Below are 23,181 nucleotides of genomic sequence, written 5' to 3'. Positions count from 1 at the left end.
GGGGGGTGCTCGGCGGCAAGGGGGATCTGGCGAGGGGGGATAGTGATCGAGATGGAGGGGGATCGAGATCGAGTGTCCTCATGAATATTCAATATTTTTTCATATTGAATATGAAAAAATATCATCAATTTTGAAAAAATATTCGTGAATTCAAAAAGTGCCCATGAATTAAATTTAAAAATATTCACGAGTTCAAAAATATTAATAAATTATATACTTTTTGTGTATTAGAAATTCAATACCATAATAAACATAAATAAATATTCGTGAGGACACTAGAACATAATAAATATCATTTCAATATGTCGAAATACAATCGAGAAATGAAGGCTACAATTTAAATACAATCGATCTTAGCTAGCTATCTGTTCACAATCTTCTTGCCCTTCTTTTTTGCAAATGGAGTTCTTCTGTGGAACACACGTCCTTTAGGTAGGGTGGTCCTCTTCTTCTTGTGGTGTATGGCACTTCATCGTCGCTGTCATGTTCCATCTTCGGGTCACCATACTTGTAGAAGTCTTGCTCATTTGCGACTCCATCCATTCCGATGATCTTCCTTTTGCCTCTCCTCATGACAACACGACTAGGCTTTGACGGGTCGGTAATGAAGAAGCATTGGTCCACTTGGGAAGCCAGTACCCATGGCTCATTTTTCATGGTGTCGTTTGCGCCCGCGGTCTTGGATTTGGCTTCGGGTATAACCATGGTGGTGAAATACCGGTCTTCTTTTAGGACGCTCTTGGCCCATCTGACACGGAACATCGGGACCTTCTCTCCAGCGTAGCTCAGCTCCCAGATCTCCTCAATCCTTCCATACTATCTGTCCTTGTCGTTTCCGGTGTAGGATTCCATCGTTACCCCGGAGTTCTGATAACCATCGCTCTTCATGTCCTTGTCCTCGGTGTAGAATGTGTAGCCGTTGATATCGTACGCCTCATAGGTCATCAGGGTGTGCTCGGCGCCCTGTGACAAGGCGACTATGAGTTTTTCTTCCGCGGAAGAATCCTCATGTAAAGGGTACGACAGAAGCTTCTTCTTGAACCAACGCGTGAAACATGAGTTGTGCTCTTTGATTATATGTCCGTCCGTCCTCTGTTGGCATCGGTCATTGTACGTCTTCTCAATAAAGGTTTTATGCTCTACCACCCAAGGATCGACCACGTCTATGTGTTGTAGTGCGACTAGGTTTGCTCTTTCAAAGTCGGCGAGTCGACCCTCGAAGTCGACATGCATTTCACGGCGACCCTCGCGGTGACCCAATCCAGCGAGCCTGCCGAGGTGCCTGTAGACAGGCAGACCAACGGGGTTCTCGATGCCTAGATAATTCATGTCGTAGGAGATGCACTCTTCGGTCAGAAAGCCCCTGGCTATGCTTCCCTCTGGACGTGACATGTTGCGAACGTATCCTTTGATGACACAATTCATCCTTTTGAACGGCATCATGCTGTGCAGGACGTCGGCCTGAGTTGGATGATATCCTCCATGACATGGACCAGCAGATGCACCATAACATCGAAGAATGCGGGCAGGAAGTACATCTCAAGCTCGCATAGTATCACCATGATCTCTTCATGTAGCCTTCTGAGTTGCCTCACGCCAACCGACTTTCGAGAGATGATGTCGAAAAAGTTGCATAGGCCAAATAGCGTTTCACGGATTGCAACTGGAAGTATCTACGTCATCAGCACATTATAGTCATGAGACTTCATCCCGCTGAACTTCTGCTTCACTGGGTCTAGGTATCTTCTTATCTTCCCCGCGTAACCGTAAGGAAGTTTTACTCCTACGAGGCAGGTGAAAAATTGCTCGATCTCCTCCTGACTTAGAGTGAAGCACGCGGGAGGGTAGTAATTTCCGGTCTTCTTGGCCTTTTTGCCTTCGTGACGACTTTCTGTGTCCTGCTTCGCCTCATCATCATCATTAGCGTGAAGCTCCTGCCTGATGCCCATTGATTTCAAGTCTGCCCTTGCTTTCGGCCCATCTTTGGTCCTCTCTGGCATGTTGAGCGGGGTACCAAGCAGACTCTCGCACATGTTCTTCGTGATATGCATGACATCAAGGTTGTGAGGCACACGGTGGATCTTCCAGTACGGCAAGTCCCAGAAAAAATACCACGTTTTCCATACCTTCAGCAGCGGCTCTGGCACCTTTCGCTTCTTTCCCGGCTCTGGCGCCTTTTGCTTCTTTCCCGGTAGTGGGCAATCTTTCCAATTTTTCAACAGCTCGTCTATTTCCTCGCCGCTCCTTGTACGTGGGCGTCTTCGGGGTTCGTTTTCACCATCGAACAAATCCTTGTGTTTTCTCCATGGGTCATTGTCGCGAAGCCACCTTCGATGTCCCATGAACACGGTTTTCTAAGACCCGGGATCTCTATCTAGCTGGCGATACATTGTGTCATCCATGCACCTAACGCATCCAGAAAATCTGTGGACCACCTGCCCCGCAAGATATCCGTAACTGAGATAGTCGTGCACCGTCGTGAGCAGTGCGACTCTCATAGGGAAATATTCTTTCTCTGCGGCGTCCCACGTATTGGCTGGCGTTTTCCACAATGTGTCTAGCTCCTCTTTCAGCAGCCCCAGAAACAGATTGATGTCGTTCCATGGTTGTTTCGGCCCTTCAATTAGCATACTCATGTGAATGTACTTCCTCTTCATGCACAACCAGGGGGAAGGTTGTACATCCACACAAACACATGCCAGGTGCTATGTGTGCTTCTCTGGCTGCCAAACGGATTGACTCCATCGGTGCTCGCGCCCAGCACGATGTTCCTTGGATCGTCCCCAAATTCTGGGTGTTCAAAGTTCAACGCTTGCCACTGGCTCGCATCCTTAGGGTGACTCAGCATCTTGTCTTTTTTATTTATCTCCAGATCATTTCCGTCATCTTCTCGCTTCTTCTCCTCCCTATCCGCGTGCCAACGCAGGAGCTTTGCTAGCTTAGGGTCCGCGAAATACCGCTGCAGACGAGGAGTGATCGGAAAGTACCACACCACTTTTCGAGGAGCTTTCTTCCTCTTCTTGTATCAAGTGACGCCGCACACCAGACATATGGTAGACTCCGCGTGCTCGTCCCGGTAAATGATGCAATTGTTCATGCACACGTGGTATTTCACATGCGGTAAATCCAGAGGACACACGATTTTCTTCGCCTCCTCAAAACTGGTCGGGCACTTGTTCCCCTTGGGAAGACGTTTGTGCCAGAATGACATGTTCTCGTCGAAGCATGCGTCGGTCATTTTGTGTTTTACCTTCATTTCCTAAGCCATGAGCATTACTTTCAGGCGGGTATCCTCGAGCCTGCATCCTTCATATAATGGAGTAACCGCGTCTATCTCCAGTTGATCCAGCTTGGCTTTCTCTCAGGTGGCAGCTCTTGCATTATCCGTCTGCTTGAGAAGAAGCTCTTGAATATGAGGGTCCTACACCCAGTCCATCGATGGTCCATCGTCGTCTGCTCTAGCATCTTCATCTTCCTCATCATCATGTCCGGCATCTTCTACATGATGACCGTGTACAGCATCACCATCATGATCATGTCCTGGAGATTCTTCGTCTTCTCGCCCGCCCTCGCCGCGGTGGTTGTCTTGCTGCCCTTCCTCATTTCTTGCCCGGCCCCCATGGACGACTTCATAGTCATCTTCATCACCTTGCCACCGATAGCCATCCATGAAACCACGCAAGAGCAGGTGGTCCCGCACCTGCCCGGAAACCGGGTCCGCAATAAGGCCCTTCAGCTTGCATCTTCGACATGGACATCTTATCTCCGTCTCGTTCTTTTGAAGCATCTCGGCCTTCGCAGAGCTCAAAAACCTATTCACGATGCCTTCGGTCATCATGCGGACCATGGTCGCATGCGGGGTATAACAAAATGATATTTTAGAACCAAGAAAATATTTGGCATGACTTTCTCTAAAAATAGGACCAAAAAGAATGCATAGTGCCAAAATTCTCGCCGAAACCGAAATGAATCAACATTCTGGCAAAATATTGGCAACTATCGCATTTCAAATACCGGTACCTGCAAACACAAACATATATGCAACACCACAAACATATCAACACCACAAACATACATAGATCTAGTTAGGCCATAAAAAGTGCATGTGCACGTTGTTGGAGGGAGAAAAAAGTAGATCTACAACATAAAGAAAGCTTTCCCCTTACTTACCAATCAAAAAAAAGGTAATTTAACCACTTAATTTGGATGAATCTATGGTGCAAATGAGGTGAGGAGGAGGAGGCAGCCGAGACAAGCTTGGAGGAGGAGGTGGAGAGAATGAAGTGGGGAAAGTGAGTGTGTAGGTGGCTGTCCAAAATATCTAGCTGGTCCTAGGTTACTAATGGCGCACCACCTACAAATGCGCCATTAATAACCCTGGTTACTAATGGCGCACCAGCTGGTGGTGCACCGTTAGTAGTTTTGCAAAAAAACAAAATGATAGTAGTGGCGCACGTGGTGAGTGGTGCGCCATTACTAGCTAAAGTAGTAATGGCGCACTGTTCCCTAGCGCGCCATTAGTATTTTTGGAAAAAAATATGTTAGTAGTGGCGCACCATGGGTGTGGTGCACCATTAGTGTCTATCACACTAATGACGCACCCACACATGGTGCGCCACTGATATATAGTAGTGGCGCACCACATGTCTGGTGCGCCATTAGTGTCCATATCATCTATAGCCCTTTTCCTATTAGTGTTCGGCGGAGTCCGCTAAGTGAACACGGTTTTGGAGTTATGTTAGTGCGTAAGTAGTTTCAGGATCACTTCTTGATCACTTCTAGCTTCTTGACCGATGCGTTGCTTCTCTTCTCGCTCTTATTTGCGTATGTTAGTCACCATATTTGCTTAGCGCTTGCTGCAGCTCCATCTCATTACCTTATCCTACCCATTAGCTTAAATAGTCTTGATCTCGCGGGTGTGAGATTGTTGAGTCCTCATGACTCACAGATACTTCCAAACAGTTGCAGGTGCCGATGATACTAGTGAAGGTGACGCAACTGAGCTCAAGTGGGAGCTCAATAAAGATTTTGATCGTTGTTTTGTGTCTTTTCCAGTTGACCAGTAGTCGTGCCCAGTTGGGACAATCGGGGATCTAGCATTTGGGGTTGTCTTCCTTTATTTTGGTTCCGTAGTCGGACCTTCATTGTACTCTGGATGATGTATGTTTAACTTGTTATTTGTGTGAAGTGGCGATTGTAAGCCAACTCTTTATCCCTTTCTTATCCAGTACATGGGATTGTGTGAAGATTACCCCTCTTGCGACAAAACTACCATGCGGATATGCCTCTAAATCATGCCTCGACATGTGGGAGATATAGCCGCATTGTGGGTGTTACAAGTTGGTAATCAGAGCCATCCCCGACTTAGGAGCCCCCTGCTTGATCGAATTGCTGACGTTGTTGAGTGTAGAACAAATTGTTTTGAGTCTTAGGATTATATATATCGGAGAGTAGGATTCTATTTACTCCTTAGTCCCTTCGTCGCTCTGGTGAGGCCTCCTGACATAGAAGTTTTGACTTCCCTCTCAAATTTCACGAATTTTTTTAGGATCACGCGGGTATCATGGAATTGTTCCGATAGTCTTGTGATGAGAACATTGTTCTTGGTGCCTCCTGACATTCAGGGGTTGTGGCAGTGTCCCGGGGAGTTGAGCTCCGAGGTGTTGTTGTCACAATTTTATCGTTGCAGTTCTGGAATACCAGAGTTCGCCGACATCGAAAATCTCTTTTATGTAGTTGTTGGTGAGATAACCTCGATGCCACCCAGTACTGGGGTGGGAGTTTGGGAGTATCGCCATAACTTGTATAATGGATGCTTTTCGAAGGTGGAGGTACATGATTTCCGAAGGTTTCTTGGTTATGTGTTGACGGATGGATACAGCTGGATGTAGGGATTGTTAGTTTGTGTGAGATATTATGCTTCCCCTGTATCCCCAACACGAGGTTGCATAACCAGAAAGTTTCGGGAGTTTATAAGTGGGAATTTAAGTAGCTCCTAGAATATCTTTCCAACAGACACATGATACGATGTGGGATCTATCATATGTTTGTTTCCGGCTTATTCTGTGAGCCAAATCCTTTGCTAGGTTTTGAGTTGTTGTATTCGAGTTGCTTCAATGTCAAGTGTTGATTCCATACCTTCCCTAAGCGGGTTCTCATATTTCTATGTGGATGCTAATCCTTCTTGATCATCAAGGTTGTCTTTTCAATTCATTCCAACCGATGTGCTTCTCTTCAAGTGGATCCGATCATTTTCAACATCCTCAAGGTCAATTCGAAGTTTTCTCAACGGTATCCATTCCATCTGCCCAAGTTGCCTTTGTTTTCCCGCCATCCCACTCTTTTTCTTCAAGGACTCAAATTTCTTAATCAAGTATCCTCTTATTGATGGGAAGTCTCTCCATCCTTTTCCGTTAATGTTCTTATCCGGTGATTCTCGGGAAGATACTAACGGAGATTCAAGTTATCATTCTTCGTTTTCTTTTGTTTCCCGATGGATTCAATTCAAGCTTCGGTGTTGAGCATATTCCTTTCATTTGTCCAAATGCTTTCTCATGCCAGTGCACCTCTTAATCATCCACTTCTCGCCATTCATTTGTTCTGGAGTGCTGAGGATAGCTCAGGAGATTCACGTTTCCTTTCTCGATTCGTCCAAGCTCTTTTGAGGATGTTATCTCATTCAAGCCATGTATTCAACTGGTACAATCTCTCTTTTAAATCATTCAATGGTGTATCTTTTGAGTGGGCCCTAACCCATAGGTATTTTCGCAGGATCTTACCAGACTCTTCTATTTTCCCGGAGTTACTCTCAAATTCTTCTCCAAGTTGACGTAAGAATGAATTATCATTAGTCATATGTCTTTCTCCAAGATCTTTCAAATTCTTTTCATCGTTGGTTCAACCTTTCTTATTTTCATTCTGGAGTGCCTCAACAAATTCATGGTTGTGTTTCTCGTCGTCATTCTCGGATTTTGAAGACCAAAGAGGAGTTCCTCTTAAATCCTTACCCGTTCTTCCAAAGATTCATGGTTCTAGCTTTATGCCATCCTCTCATAATTGTTTTCGATTATGAGAATTCTTTTCACCCATCCAGAACAATTCAGGAGCCTTTCAGTTTGATTCTCTGGAGCCCATCATCTCAGAAGTATTCATTTTAGCTTTCAGCTCTCATTCTCCAAATCTTACTGGTGCATCATTCAACTATTCTCTAGTCAGTTCATGATCTCCTCATTTCTCTTGTATCTAAATTGCTTCAAGTATCTTCATTCGTTTTCTAATTCCTCCCGGGGTTTTATTCTCTTTTCTTCATTCGTTTTCTATTCTTACAGTGGTTCATTCAACATTCCTCTTCCATTGTTATCGTATCAATTCATTCGTTCTTTTCAAATCCTACCGGTGGTTCGTTGAAGACTTTCTCAAGTTTGTGCTATATCTCTCTTCAATCCTTTTTCTATGAGAATAAGTAGTATGCCAAAGTCGTTGCTTGTCATCAAGTTAAGTTGATGAAGGATAAACATATAGTAAATCTTATTCTTGTTTTCTTTGAGGTGATTCAATTCTTTTGTTCCGGAGTTCATTCATGATATCAATTTGTCGGTGCTAAGTTGTTCATCTTTCTTTTCGGAGTTCCAAGTTTTCTCAAATTATATCATCGCGAAGCTCCATCTAAAACATTGCAGGGATACCGGAGTTCTTCATGGAGGCTACATGGGGGCTCGTCAAGGATTCTTTTCATTCTTAAATTATTCTTCAAGATTTCTCGCGAAGCTAAGATCCGCCAAGCTATACTCTAAAATAAACATGGTGTTCAACACATGTCGTATTTTGAGGAGTTCAAGCTTTCTTCATCTTGCATTCCGAAGTGCAATTCTTTCATATCTCATGTTTTGAGGTGGTATTATGTCATTCTTGATAATTTCCCTTCATGTATCTTGAGTCACAAGTTTTCAAGAGTGACATATCTAAATCCATCATTTTCTCTTCGCTCAAAACATCTTTTCAACCAATCAACCTCTTCATTGGAGTTATCTTGGGTTATATTTCACCTAAAGCTTTCCCTAAGGATTTTGCTATTTATGGTGCTCATAAATGACCCAGGTTCTTCATTTATCCTCCCGGTGAAATAAGTTTCTCGTGTCCTTGTTCATATCAATCCAATCTTGTTTCCATTTGTGGGAGAATTTCACCTCAAGTTTTGAGATGTTTTCATAACCCACAAGCAGCTTATTGTTTTCATTGTTGATTTTTCAACAACTCTGTTCAAGCCTTCTTCGTAAGGATGTTTCTTTCAAATTCATTTGTGGGATGAGTTATCATTTTCTTCTCCATTCTTTTGTTCCATCAATCTAGATTCTATTCTCCCATTCCAAAGGCATTGTGTTTTAACTCCCTTCTAACCATCATCTCATTTTATCAAAGATCATGTTCTTTCCTTGCTTATTCTGTTTCAACCAGAGTGGTTACTTGTCCTTCCTTGTTGCTGGAGCTCTTCATTCATGTCTTGAAACCTCAAGGTTTTGGCAATGTTCCTTGTTCCTCTTTTATAACGGAGTGTTTTCAACTTCGTTCATCTCCGTTGTATCATTTTCTCGAAATTTTCTAATCTCTCAAGGTTCGTTGGTTTCACTCGTTTGTACAAGAAGCAACTTAGTTTACCTCTCCTCTTCCTTTTCTGTTTTCCCTCCGGTGCAATCCTAAATCTCGGGATGAGATCCTCTTGTAGTGGTGGAGTGTTGTAACGCCCCATGACCGATGCTCCAGATGCCTTCCAGTTATTTCGTTGCCGCCGTGTGTTTTATTTGTCTGTTGCATTCATCATCGCATTATCCGCATTGCATCCGCATGTTTTCAAAAAACTCACATCTGTTCGTAGTTCCCGCTTCTCCCTATTGCCCTCGTTGTCCCTTTTGAGACCAACCGTTCTTTTGTTGTCCGACCATATGAGCCTCTCTGCATAGTGCACAAAAACCCCTCGCGTGCGTGTCTGAAACTTACCCGAACCCGACCCGGGCAGTCGTCACTGTTGGGCCCGGATCATCCCCAAACATCCGGAAAATATTTTTGTTTTATTTATTGGACTCCCTATTTTTTTCCTGACCATCCAATTTCGATCGGAGGGACCGGATAGCCCTACCCAAATCAACTAGCTATATATAGTGGGCAACCATAGTTCCTCGGCCTCATGTCCCATCCTTCCTTTCCCATCGCACCGCCGCCACCCACTCACCATCTCCGTCGGGATCCTCCCAGATCCACCTCTCTGCCACCGAAGCCTCCGACCACTTCCCTCGTTTTAAGCTTCTGGCCAACCACCTCCTCCCCTCGATCCGCCTAATCCCGTAACTGAGGCCCCGAGCTACTCCCGCCAGCAATAGCTCCAGCAGCTCTCTTGGCCCGAGCGCCTCCTCCTGCCACCTCACATGGCACCCGAGCTGCATAGGAGCGGGAGGACATCCAAGCCGCCGACCACGTCGGGCCTCCACTTCTCCTCCCGTGCGTCTCCGTTTGTCCTCCCGCTCGTTCCAAGCACCTCGAACAGCACCGTCGCCCCGGCCTCCTCATCGACCTCACCGACCGGAGCACCTGGTCATGCTGAAGCTTCCTTGTTGCCTCCATCTCCTTCCTTTCCTTCTGCCTGTACCCTCTCTCAGCTCTATCTCTCTACTGGCTTGAACATGAACCTGTCAGATTTCGGGTTCCGGCAGACCATTGAGGTTCGAACACTAGGGTGCGCGCGGAGATTTCGCCTTCTACCTACCTGCACCCCTCCGCCTTGCTAAGATCTAAGCTATGGAAAGAACAACAAAAGAGACACAGGGTTTATACTGGTTCAGGCCACCGTTGTGGTGTAATACCCTACTCCGGTGTGTGGTGTGGTGGATTGCCTCTTGGGCTGATGATGATGAACGATACAAGGAAGAACAGCCTCGCGAGGGTCTGTTCTTTGCTGGGGGGACGAACTGCTAGGAGGAGTTCAGTCACCCTTCTCTCTCTGATTTCGATCCGATCCTTGATCCTATTTATAGGCAATGGCCCTGGGCTCTTCCCAAATATTGAGCGGGAAGGGCGCCAAAAATTGGCCATTTTGAAGGGGAACATCTGGTACACTTATCCTGACTAAAGTTGGTCCTCGCCTGCACAAAGCTCTGGTGGTGACGCCGTCTTGGGCTCCACGATGACCTCCGTCTCGCAGTCCTCCTGGTCTTGGTCTTGTTGCACCGAAATGGCAACCTTTGCCTGATGCCTCGGTACTCCGCGGCTGCGCTTGCCCACTTTGCACCAAAGAGGAAAGGAGGACACTGCGCGGGCTGGCGCCCGCCTGGCGCCCTTGGTCGTCATGGCTTGCGTCACGGGCACCTTGTGAGGTACCCCGCCTAGATCTCTCCGCCTCCTTGTGAGCCAGCCTGGTGAAGTCGTGCCTGAGGAAGCTCCGTGTCTTCCGCCCCGTGAGGCTTGGCCCCTCGCGAGGGTCTTGGGTCTATGTTGATGAAGATGGGCCGTGCTGGGCCCTCCTTTGAGCCACGCCGCAGGCCGCAGGCCGCAGGCAGGCAAGTCTGGGGACCCCCGTTCCAGAACGCCGACAGTAGCCCCCGGGCCCAAGGCGCACCTGGACTTGGCCGTGCAGGGAGGCGGAAGGGCAAGAGCGAAGCGCCATGGGCCCTATCAGCCTGCGCCCTTGGGCGCCGCGTGGCGGTTGATTGGACATGGGCGTCTCCACTTCCCCATGGCGCCTCGGCAACTGCACGGATTGGACAAGTCCTTGCATGCAAAGCGGGTCATGATTACCTACGATCGTGGAGGTCGGCAGTTGGCCTTCACCGGCCATAAGTACGGAACAGCGCGCGCCCTTCCAGTCCATCCCTTCTTGCTTCTCCTTATTCCCGGTCCTTGCTCCGTCTTGCTGCGATGGCTCCGATCCACCGGTTCTCGATGGCTGAGAAGGGAAAGGCTCCCCGAGAGGAACCAGACCCGCTCCCGCTGAAGAAACGGCTCGTCCTCCGCAGCCCGGACGAGGGGGCCCATCAGGTGGTGTGGAGGCCCTGGTGCGAGCGGGCACCGCCGGGGTTCCCGCTTCCCTTGTACGCCCACAATGAGGGCCCTAAAGGAGCTGATGCTGATCGCCACAGGCGGCGCCGCCGTCGGCGCCGACGGATCACGAAGGTGTGGGTCGTCCCTCCTGGGGTCCACACCGAGGGCTCCTCCCGAGAGTTCGTGCTCCGCGCCGCCATGCCTCCTCAGTCTTGGATTCGCCTTCCTCCCTTCTTCGCCTCCATCGTCCCGCAGGGAGAACTCCTAGAGCTTTGGCTGCAGCACGCCAGTTGCAGCACCCTCATGATCGAGGCAGAGGTTGCGGTCGTTGCCCCGGGCGAGGTCTTCATGACTCGAGGCTGGAGCGAAGTCACCCGGGTTTGCAGGACAAGAGGTGCCTTTCCGATCCACTTGGAGTACGACGGTGCTTCTGTGATGTTCTTCAAGGCCTTCGATGCGAACGGGCGCCGGCTGGAGTGCTGCCCCGGGAGAGGTGGTCGGGACCCTGCTACGGCGAGGACTGGGCCCACCGACAGCTCCCTTGGCGGCTCCTCAGGCGACGGAGGCGTCGGAAGTTCCAGTGACTCCGGCGAGCTCTTTGCGACTCCGGAGACGAGCGACGACAGCTACGAGCCCCCGAGCCGGTGCCGCTCCTGGAGCAGGGCGGGCTCGTCAGGCCGTCGCCGACTCTGATCTGGATGGGGTTGGCGCCGGTGCTTGACGGACCACTGTTGATTATGGCGTCTTCTGTAGGGGCGTGTGTAGTTAGCGTCCCTTTAGGATCTGTTCCCTGCGAGGAATCAAAGATGCGTCCCATGGGGGCTTGTAAGGTGCCTGTGTTCTTGTTTTGTTAATATAACCCTTGTCATAGAATTGTGCGAGTTGCTCATTCTGTCTTAGCTCAGTTCTCCCTTTCGAACCTCACGAGGGCTTGGTGCTCTGCGCCGACAGGTCCCAGTCCCAAGGCGGCTTCAGCCGTCGCTGGTATGCCAGGTCGCGATGCCGTGGTCAAGGCCAGGAGGTGAGCGACCCAGAGTCCGGTAAGAGCCCCTGAGTCGCGATTCTCAGGAGGTCCCCTTTGGTGCTCAAGCAGCCATCGTTCGGTGAGAAAGGAGAGCGGCGTCGCTAACACGGGATTGCATTAGGTGCAGGGATGGTGCCACGGTAGCTGGTGCTTCCGGGTGGTGACTTATCTCGAGAATCAGGGGTCGCTCTCTGGTGTGTCGCCGGGCCCGTGCATCGGCAGGCGTGAGGTTGCTCGGCGAGGTCCTCGCGTGTCCCTCCCCTCTCGCCTTTGCTCCCCTTTCTGCTCTACGTCCTCGGGTCCTGGCCCTCGAGCGAGTCTCAGCCGTCGCTGGTATGCCAGGTCGCGATGTCGTGGACAAGGCCAGAGGGTGAGGGCTGGAGAGCCAGTAGGAGCCCTGAGTCGCGATGCTTAGGCACCCCCCCCCTTTTAACGTGCAAGCGGTTCACGCAGATGAGAGTGAAGGAGACACCGCAAGGGCCTCACCTGACGCAACTCCTTTAGGAGATCCTGTAGACCTATCATAGAAAGAACAAGGGGTTGCCATGACAATTGACAGTCAGCCGTTGGTTGCTTCCGAGGGGCGATGAGGCACTGAAGGCTTGACGAGGTGGCGCCATGCAGGGCTGCCGCGGCCAAAGCTCAACCATTCAGGTTTGTCGGCGTTGCAGGGACGGACCCATGCGCAAGCGTCGTGTCGTTTGGGAGGAGTTCCGTCAGTTGGCGTCAATTGAGCGGGCAACTAGGTCAAACACATTAGCCGCGAAGGAGTGGATTCATTCAAATAGATGCTGCGAAGGCGGACATCACTAGGTCAGGCCCGAGCGATTTGGGGATGATGCAGCCCGAGGGGCGCCCCCAACAAGGTAAGCTAACAACATGAAATAAAAGGGATACATGCCGCAGGGATGGACCCACGCGGCCTGGGAATAATGCAGCCCTAGGGGGCGCTCCCAGCTGGAAATGAAACTTGAAAGATGTCACCTGATGATGTTGAGGACGAAGGACTGTTGGTGTAGCAGACTCGGTGGGCTGCAGAAGCTGATCCTCACGAGCCCCCAGGCCTAGGGGACTCGGGAGGCTCCGGAGGCGCTGGTGGCTCCTCGCGGACCATCTCCATCTCCGCCAGGGCTGCGGAATGCCTGGCCTCTTGTGCCTCCATGATGCCCCTCAGGAGGCGCTGGTACGTGGCATCCGCGTTCGGCAAGCCTTAAGGCATGCGAACGTAGCTGTGGGGTGGACCTCCGCAGCGCCCCACTCGCGAGGGCCAGAGGTGCTCCAGAGAGGCGACTCGATTGAGCCCTGGTATGTCGATGCAGACGCTCAGCCCACCATCCCCGCTTGGATGGGGAGCCACTGCTGGTAGGAGGCGGCCGCCTTTCATGACTCTTGACTCCTGTAGCTCCTTAATGGCCTTGCTGACGAACTCCTGAGGGTCTGGCTCTCCTTGCCTTACTCCTTGAGGGAAACATGCTCCGAAACACGCCTCCATGTGGTGCCCAAGCGCCTCCCTCGTGACCCTAGCCAGGTCGGTGGCCCTCCAGGGGAGAGCCCCCGAGCCCTGCCTGAGGAGGGCGCCGGGCACGCTTTCCTATGTGATGGAAAGAGGTTCCCCCTAGGCAGGCGCGCGCCCAGAGGGGCCTGCCTCCTGAGGGACCGGGCCGGACGATGTCTTCTTCTTCTTGGGGGCGGTCTCAGGAAGCCTCCTGCTTCCGCGATCCGGGTCTTCCAGTGACGCGGCCTGAAAGGCTCACTCCAGGGAACACACCGCGTCCTTCTCTTCACAGGGCACCGTGATGACTCCGCCACTTCCTGGCATCTTGAGGACGTTGTAGCCGTGGTGAGTTACAACCATGAACTTGGCCAGCGCTGGGTACCGAAGGATGGCGTTGTACGGCAGGCGAATGTGAGCGACGTCAAAGTCGATGAGCTCGGTGCGGTAGTTGTCGCGTGCCCCGAAGGTGACAGGGAGGCGGACCTGCCCAATCGGGACCGTGGAGCCGTCGGTGACTCCGGAGAAAGGCTTGGTTGGCTGAAGCTGGCTGTTGGGCACTTGGAGATTGTTGAATGTCTCCACGGACAGGACGTTGAGCCCTGCCCCACCATCGATGAGGGTCCTGGTGACCACCACGTTGCTGATGATTGGGGAACAAAGCATCGGGAGGACTCCGGCTGTAGCCGCACACTTGAGCTGATCTGTTGAGCTGAACGTGATGGCGCACGCCGACCACCTGAGAGGGCGCGTGGCTTCGAGCTTGGGGAGGACTGCATTCACTTCGCGGGCGAACTGCTTGAAGATGCATTGAGAGGCTAGGGCTTGAGCCCCGCCCAAGATGCAGGCAATCGCGCGCGGCTCCTGGAAGCCCCCAGACCCTCGTCCTGGTGGCGGTCCTCGTTTCTCCTTGGCTGCGGCGGCAGCGGAGGGAGGCCTACGTTGCCTTGCAGGCGATCCTCGCGAGGCTGATCCCTCCAGTCTCCCTCGCGAGGCGGATCTTGCCAGCGATCCTCGCGAGGTTGATCGCGCCACCCTTGGCGCGGGCCATGCTCTTCCCAGTGTCCTGCCTTCCTTCCTCCTCCTCGGCCGTAGCCCCGGTCACCGCGGTCGGGGCGACGGCCGATCCTCCCTTCTCGCACGGCTCGGAGCTCTTGACATTCATTGGTGTTGTGGGTGTGGAGGTCGTGGTACACACAGTATCGACTGCCCTTGGAAGGTTCGGGCTGATCTCTGCCCCGCTTGGTGTTTGGTTCTGCCGCGAGTAGGTAGCCCCCTTGCGCTTCACATCCTTGGCCATGGGCTTCTTCTCTTATGGGTCTGCGGCAGGCAGCTCAAGGAGGGAGAGACGCCCTTCCTCAGCCCTGGCACACTTGGTTGCCAAGTTGAACAGCTCCAAGGAAGTGCATAGGTCTTCATGCATCGCCAGCTCCTCCTTCATCTTGACATCACGCACGCCGTCGGAGAAGCCTGAGATGATGGCCTCCTCGGTCACGTTGGGAATCTTGAGGTGTGCGTTGTTGAAGCGCTGGATGTACTTCTGCAGGGTCTCCCCGGGTTGTTGCTTGGTGCGGCGCATGTCGCTCACGGCGGGTGGCCGGTCGCGAGTACCTTGGAAGTTGGCGATGAAGCGGGTGCGCATCTCGTCCCAGGAGGAGATCGTGCCTAGAGCCAGGTTCAGGAGCTAGGTGCGGGCCCCGTCCTTGAGCGCCATGGGAAACCAGTTCACCATGACCTTCTCTTCTCTGTTGGCAGCTTCGATGCCTAGCTCATAGAGCTGGAGGAACTCCGCAGGGTCGCCGTGCCGTCGTAACGAGGAGGCAGGTCTAGCTTGAACTTGCCGGGCCACGCGGCGCTGCGTAGCTCGGTGGTGAAGGCACGGCAGCCTGCTGTGGCCACGGGAGGCCTTGGGTGACAGAGAGCTTGGTCTTGCATGTCCCCACGTGCTGCAGCTGGGAGCAGCGCGGGGTCTTCACGTGCGGGAGCAGGAGCATGGTCGCGATGTGTTGGAGCAGGGAGTGCCCGGGCAGCTTCTTGCGGGCGAGGGACTTCTTGGCAGCTCTGCTCTTGCCGCGCTGGCACCTGACGGAGCGTGTTCCGCCCAGGGGGCGGCCGGGGCGCCGCCGGAGCCTCGTCGCCTGCGTGGGCCGGGGTGCGGTGCAGCAGAATGGACGGCGCAGGAGAGCCCCCTGTGGCGCGGACGAGCTCGGCGATGCGGTCGAGCCATTCTTCGTAGACGTCGTCGGCGGGACGGTAGCGCAGGAGCTCGTTTGCCGCGATGAGCGCAGATCGAGCCTCCATGGGTGCGCGGAGCGCGCGGGACAAAGAACCAGCTGGGGTGAGCGAGGGAGTAGCGGTGCGGCCGTCTTGCCGCACGGACGGATGCTGAGACGACGCTTGCTGCTCGTCCCCCGCCGGGCCGGTGGCGGCGTTGACGGCAGGTAACGAGGAACGGCAAGGACGCCCGCCGACAGGAGCCGTCTGAGCGACGTGGGAAGCGAGAGTGGCTCAGTGCTCGGCGCGGGCCCGACGAGCGTCAGACATGGGCGCGATGGTCAGAGGAGAACAGGGTGGTGGAAGACGAATTCCGGCGCACCCCTACCTGGCGCGCCAAATATCGGATTTTGGGTTCCGGCACACCCTTGAGGTTCGAAAACTGGGGTGCGCGCGGAGATTTCGCCTTCTACCTACTTGCACCCCTCCGCCTTGCTAAGATCTAAGCTATGGAAAGAACAACACAAGAGAAACAGGGTTTATACTGGTTCGGGCCACCGTTGTGTTGTAATACCCTACTCCAGTGTGTGGTGTGGTGGATTGCCTCTTGGGATGATGATGATGAACGATACAAGGAAGAACAGACTCGCGAGGGTCTATTCTTTGCTGGGGGGACGAACTGCTAGGAGGAGTTCAGTCACCCTTCTCTCTCTCTGATTTCGATCCGATCCTTGATCCTCGATCTCCAACCCCCCTCCCCGTGGGTGGCTGGTCCTATTTATAGGCAATGGCCCTGGGCCTCTTCCCAAATATTGAGCGGGAAGGGCACCAACAATTGACCATTTTGAAGGGGAACATCTGGTACACTTATCCTGACTAAAGTTGGTCCTCGCCTGCACAAAGCTCTGGTGGTGACGCCGTCTTGGGCTCCACGATGACCTCCGTCTCGCAGTTCTCCTGGTCTTGGTCTTGTTGCACTGAAATGGCAATCTTTGCCTGATGCCTCGGTACTCCGTGGCTGCGCTTGCCCCCTTTGCACGAAAGAGGAAAGGAGGACACTGCGCTGGCTGGCACCCGCCTGGCGCCCTTGGTCGTCATGGCTTGCGTCACAGGCACCTCGTGAGGTACCCCGCCTTGATCTCTCCGCCTCCTCGCGAGCCAGCCTGGTGAGGCCGTGCCTGAGGAAGCTCCGTGTCGTCCGCCCCGTGAGGCTTGGCCCCTCGCAAGGGTCTTGGGTCTGTGTTGATGAAGATGGGCTGTGCTGGGCCCCCCTTTGAGCCACGCCGCAGGCCGCAGGCAGGCAAGTCTCGGGACCCCCGTTCCCAGAACACCGACAGAACCCGACGCCGATGCCATGGCCACCCAGTCGCTCGAGTGCCGCTGCGTGCCCTCGTCCCCGATGCGGCAAGCTCGCCGCCGCCGGAATAGTTCCTCTTGATGCCTCTGCAACCTGGCGCTCCCTGTCGCCGACGTCTTCCTTAGTTCTGATGAGGAGGGCGTCGCTCTATTTGTCTTGAGCTCAAGCCCCGCCGCTGCTGCCCTTGCTGCGTCTGAACCGTGCCCCCGCCGTTTCCGTGACCTATAGCTCTAGCAGTGCCTCTCTTCGCGTAGCCGTCCATGCTCGCGTCAGCTAGATCCGGATGTTCGCCGCCCCTCGCCATCCCCTCCGTCCCTACCGTCCCCATCACCGGGCTCCCCTGCAAGTTCTGCTGCCGCCTGCTTCCTCTTGTGTGAGACCGAGACGAATGAGCGCTTCCTCCTGCTCGATTCGCCTGTGCTCGTTGAGCCATCGTCCTCCACGTGGCCCACCAGCCAAGCCGCGCCAAGGCCCGACGCCATCCTCCCTGCACTCCACATCCAGCCGAGCTCCACCACCAGCCCAAGGCCCTCTGGTGAGCCTCAGCCCAGCCACTGTTTTCCCCTGAGCACAGTTGGGCCAATAAGTTTCGACACGTATAGTGTTTTTTCCTTTGGACGCATTTAATCTTTTATCCCAGGATTTATAGATTTACAAAAAAACCCTTGCTCTTCATGCATATAATAACTTAATAACCATGTATAATTTATTAAAACATTATATATGTAAAATGCTAAGAATTTTATCTAGTTTCATAATTTGCAACTTTCATCCATGTTAAAAATGTTGTTTGTTTAAATTTTCTCATATGCCATGCACAAATGATTTGTTTCATAACTAAATAACCGTCGCTCCATTTTAAATAAACTTTATATGTAAATGGGGTATAAAAATGCCTAGTTTAACATGGTGCAATCATCTTGCATGTTTAACAACTCTAAAATATGTTTTAGGGCAGAACTGTACCAAATCCAAAAATTGCATATGAGGATTTTCCGGAATTGTTGGTTGTTATTTCTGGCCTCATTTAAACTTGCCTAGATAGGTAGTTTTCATATGCTTCACTCCTTGCCATGTTTAGTAACATTTAATTTTGTTGGGTACATAAACGGGAGAGAACTAAATAACTCATGTGGTGTTTCATCAATATGCAACATATTGAGCTCCACTTAACTTGTAGTGTTGTTTGTTGCACATTGACATGCCATGTTTCATTAAACCGGACATGCATCATACTTGGTTGTGCACCATGCCGTGCTTATGTGATGGTTGTTTACTATGTTGCTTGTTTCTTTTAGGGTTGATTCTCTTGTTAGCTTCGGTTTCGTTCCAGAGTTATGAGTATTCGTTCGACTACATTGGGTCGTCTACTTCTTGGACTCGTTCTTCTTCCTTGCGGGATCACAGGCGAGATGACCATACCCTCGAAATCACTTCTATCTTTGCCTGCTAGTTGTTCGCTATATTGCTATGTCGCGCCAACTACCACTTGTTATATCATGCCTCCCATATTGCCATGTCAAGCCTCTAACCCACCTTCCTAGCAAACCGTTGTTTGGCTATGTTACCACTTTTGCTCAGCCCCTCTTATAGCGTTGCTAGTTGCAGGTGAAGTTGAAGTTTGTTCCATGTTGGAACATGGATATGTTGGGATATCATATTTTCTCTTATTTTAGTTCATGCATCTATATACTTGGTAAAGGGTGGAAGGCTCAGCCTTTTGCCTGGTGTTTTGTTCCACTCTTGCCGCCTTAGTTTCCGTCATACCGGTGTTATGTTCCTTGATTTTGCTGTAACGCCCTCGATGCGGCTATATCTCCCATGTGTCGGAGCACGACTTAGAGGCATAACCGCATTGAAAGCAATGTCACAAGTGAGGTAATCTTCACACAACCCATGTAATACATAAGGGAAAGAGATACATAGTTGGCTTACAGTCGCCACTTCACACAATTACATGAAAAAAACATTACATCATCCAAATACAATCAAGGTCCGACTACGGAACCAAAATAAAAGAAGACTACCCCAAATGCTACACAGATCCCCGATCGTCCCGACTGAGCTCCACTACTGATCAACTAGAACGAAACAACACAAGGGACAAGATCTTCATCGAGCTCCTCCTGAGCTTGGTTGCGTCACCTGCTCGGTAACATCGGCACCTACAAACTAGTTTTGGAAGTATCTATGAGTCACGGGGACTCAACAATCTCGCACCCTCGTGATCAAGACTATTTAAGCTTATAGGAAGGGTAAAAGGTATGAGGTGGAGCTGCAGCAAGCGACTAGCATATATGGTGGCTAACTTATTCGCAAAAGAGAGCGAGAAGAGAAGGCAAAAACACGGTTGAACAACTATGATCAAGAAGTGATCCTAGAACAACCTACGTCAAGCATAACTCCAACACCATGTTCACTTCCCGGACCCCGCCGGAAAGAAACCATCACGGTTACACACGCGGTTGATGTATTTTAGTTAAGGTCAACTTCAGGTTTTCTACAACCGGACATTAACGAATTCCCATCTGCCCATAACCGCGGGCACGGCTTCCGAAAGTTCAAAACCCTGCAGGGGTGTACCAACTTAGCCCATCACAAGCTCTCACGGTCAACGAAGGATATTCCTTCTAGCGGGAAGACCCGATCAAACTCGGAATCCCGGTTACAAGACATTTCTACAATGGTAAAACAAGACAAGAAAAGCCACCCGAATGTGCCGACAAATCCCGATAGGAGCTGCACATATCTCGTTCTCAAGGCACACCGGATTGTCCAAGGTTCCGGTAGGCCAGCCCAGAGTTGCCCCTGGTGGCCACCGGCAGCTGACAGGTTGGACCAACACTCAGAGGAGCACTGGCCCGGGGGTTTAATAAAGATGACCCTTGAGTCTGTAGAACCCAAGGGAAAGAAAAAGGCTAGGTGGCGAATGGTAAAACCAATGTTGGGCCTTGCTGGAGGAGTTTTATTCAAGGCGAACTGTCAAGGGATTCCCATTATAACCCAACCGCGTAAGGAACGCAAAATCCGGGAACATAACACCGATAGGACGGAAACTAGGGCGGCAAGAGTGGAACAAAACACCAGGCATAAGGCCGAGCCTTCCATCCTTTACCAAGTATATAGATGCATTAATTAAATAAGAGATATTGTGATATCCCAACAAAATATCCATGTTCCAACAAGGAACAAACTTCAATCTTCACCTGCAACTAACAACGTTATAAGAGGGGCTGAGCAAAACGGTAACATAGCCAAACAACGGTTTGCTAGGAAAAGGTGGGTTAGAGGCTTGGTTCAACAATATGGGAGGCATGATAAGCAAGTGGTAGGTATCGCAGCATAGGCATAGCAAAAGAACGAGCAACTAGCAAGCAAAGATAGAAGTGATTTCGAGGGTATGGTCATCTTTCCTAAAATCCCGGAAGGAAGAAAAACGAGTCCATGAAGAAGACAAACGGACGTAGTCGAACGAATCCTCACAACGCGACATTATCGGAACCAACCCGAAGAAGCAACACCGGAAATAAGCAAACAACATAGTAAACAACCACCACATAAGCATGGCATGATGCACAAACAATCCTACAAATTAAGTGGAGCTCGACATGCAACTCCGTTGCATATTGACGAAACACCACATTCAAGTTATTTAGTTCGATCTCGTTTATGTACCCAACAATATTAAATGTTGTTAAACATGGCAAGAGGTGAAGCAAAAGAAAACTACCTATCTAGGCAAATTAAATGAGGTCGGATCAACAAGCAACATGTCCGGAAAATCCCCATATGCATATATTAGGTTTGGTACTGTTCTTCCCTAAACCATATTTTAGAGTTGTTAAACATGCAAAGCAATGTCACCATGTTAAACTAGGCATTTTTCCTCCCCATTTACATATAAAGTTTATTAAATTCGGAGTTACGTTTATTTAGTTATGAATTAAATCATTTTAACAAGTTATTTAAGCAAATTTAAGCAAACAACACTTTAAGAATTTTAAACATGGGCGAAAGTTGAATAATATTAAACTAGACAAAATTCTAAGCTAGTTTCATATATAAATCATTTAAATATGATGCATCGTTTGTGAGTAGTTAAATGCATGATCTAGAGGGACTTTTTTGTAAAACTGTTTTACTAGACTAATTAGCAAAACCCAGGAGATGAAAAAAAACATACACGTGCCGAAATTGAGTGAGCGTAGGATAATATTCAGCGCCCAGGTCGTCACATAAGCAAACAGGGATGGGGTGGCTGGTGCTCACCTCGCGGGCCTTGGGCCAGCGGATCTGGTGGGCTAAGGCTGGTGGGCTAAGGCTGCAGCAAGGCACGGCGACTGGGCCTTGGCGCTGAGAGAGGTCAATGCGAGGCCCACCAGGGCGATGGGGCGGCCTGGACGTGCTGGCCCGCAGTGGATCTGGGCCACGAGCAAGGCAGCGGTCAACGGGCGAGCGGCGCGTGTTCGTCCTCGATCCTGGACAGAACGAGAAGCAGCCTGGAGGTGTTCATCCTGTACAGAGAGAGGCAGAGGACTGAGAGAGAAGGAGGAGTATGCAGGAGAGAAAGAGAAGAAGGGCAGGATGGACAGAGGGACGGCGACTTGTGGTCCTCCGGCCTCGCGCTCGCTAGCGTGGCAGCAGATCGAGCGGAGGCGGAGCTCTGCTTGGGACAGAGAAAAGGGACGGCGTGAAGTGGAACTTGGGTCAGCGATGGGCGTGCTCGCCTGCTCGGGGAGGAGAGCGCTTGTATCCTTGCGCGGGCGCACGAGGCAGGGCCCCTGGTAGCCGGTGAGGCCTCCGGCGGTGGTTGGCTTGACGAGCAGCAGAGAGCTCCGACGCTGAGGAATCTCTTCGAGGAGGAGGAATAAGTAGGGCGCAGCGGTGGTGCTTCCAGCGACAAAAGACGGCAGGACGACCATCGGATGCGGGGTGAGACCGACGGGAACCAATTCTTGACAGTGGGCAGTGGATACGGCGAGGCAAGGTTCTGGCGGCGGCGAACTTGTTCCTGCAGGCGCCATGACTGACGAGAGAAGCTCCTGCAAGAGAGAGAGAGAGAGCGATGTGAGAGAGAGAGCTGGAGAAGAAAAGACGGGCAGTAGGGACCGAGGGAGAGGGCACTGGTTCGGCTTGCTACTCCTGTTTGGGTGGACGGCGACCACCAGCGAGGCAGAGGTGCGGGACGAGGAGGCGCAACCTCGTGGGTTTCCTCGGGAACGCGGGCGTGGGAGAAGGGCTTGCGCTCCGGGTTGCTGCTGGTCGAGGGGGCCGATGGATTGGGGAACGGGGAAGGTCGAGCAGAGGAGGGGGGCTCGCTGGTTGGGTGAGAAAGGATCTGGGAGGATGTGGGTGATTGGTGGGTTTGGATCGGGGCAATCCCGAGGTGGAAGAGGACTGGCGGCGGTGGCTGGGAGGATTTGATGGATGGAACATTGTCCCTAGAATCTAGGGTTAGGAGTATAACTGCTATATATAGTACGTAGGAATCGGGTAATCGGAAGGACGGAAAAAATATGTTAGGAAGTCCAATTAACAAAATAGAAATGTTTTGTAGATGTTTGGGGTTGATCCGGACACAGCGGTAACGACTATCCGGGTCGGGTTCGGGACAATTTTTCGGACACTCGCGCGAGGAGGGTCGCAGGCTGACGAGAGAGGTTAGGTAGGGCCTGGCGGTGAGAGGTAGTGCAGAAGGCAAAGGGCTGAGAAGAGAGAAGAGGAGGGAGGCCCGGTGTCTGTTTCCGAAGACCGAAAACGTCCGACGTTAGACCGGCTATAATGCCGCTATAGTTTAACGGTTGGGCTATCAAACGAACTCCGAATGCGATGAAACTTGACAGGCGTTCTATCTACACTATAATAAGACCGCACACCAACTTTCAACCCATTCCGAGGACATTTTTCAGCCACTTAAAAAACACTATTTCAGACATGCCGCGGGCGTGTGCAAGTGTGTGTGGGCTCAGAACGGACAACGGAGAGAACTCGGAGAACCCGGACGAATGCAAGTTTTAAAACATGATGATGCAATGCACATGATGACATGATATGACATGCATGACA

At 51.3% G+C, this 23,181-nt stretch overlaps 1 protein-coding gene across 1 annotated transcript; it reads right to left on the bottom strand.

Annotated features, from left to right (window-relative positions):
* Positions 1–21,041: 21,041 nt before the first annotated feature.
* Positions 21,042–22,423, bottom strand: LOC119332683. Its single transcript, XM_037605840.1, has 2 exons — positions 21,843–22,423; positions 21,042–21,629 (listed from the first exon to the last, which is right to left on the bottom strand). The coding sequence occupies exons 1-2, from the start codon at positions 22,137–22,139 to the stop codon at positions 21,417–21,419; spliced, it is 510 nt and encodes a 169-aa protein (XP_037461737.1). The 5' UTR covers positions 22,140–22,423; the 3' UTR covers positions 21,042–21,416.
* Between the last annotated feature and the right edge of the window lie 758 nt (positions 22,424–23,181).

The sequence above is a fragment of the Triticum dicoccoides genome, chromosome 7A, assembly GCF_002162155.2.
Source record: "Triticum dicoccoides isolate Atlit2015 ecotype Zavitan chromosome 7A, WEW_v2.0, whole genome shotgun sequence".
In the NCBI taxonomy this organism is placed as follows: domain Eukaryota; kingdom Viridiplantae; phylum Streptophyta; class Magnoliopsida; order Poales; family Poaceae; genus Triticum; species Triticum dicoccoides.
This window is presented reverse-complemented; position numbering and strand designations above follow the sequence as displayed.

Coding starts and splice junctions, on each gene's coding strand:
- LOC119332683 (XM_037605840.1), bottom strand. CDS start 22,139: ATGGCGCCTGCAGGAACAAGTTCGCCGCCGCCAGAACCTTGCCTCGCC. Junction 21,630..21,842: donor GCGCTCTCCTCCCCGAGCAG/GCGAGCACGCCC, acceptor CTCTCTGTACAG/GATGAACACCTCCAGGCTGC.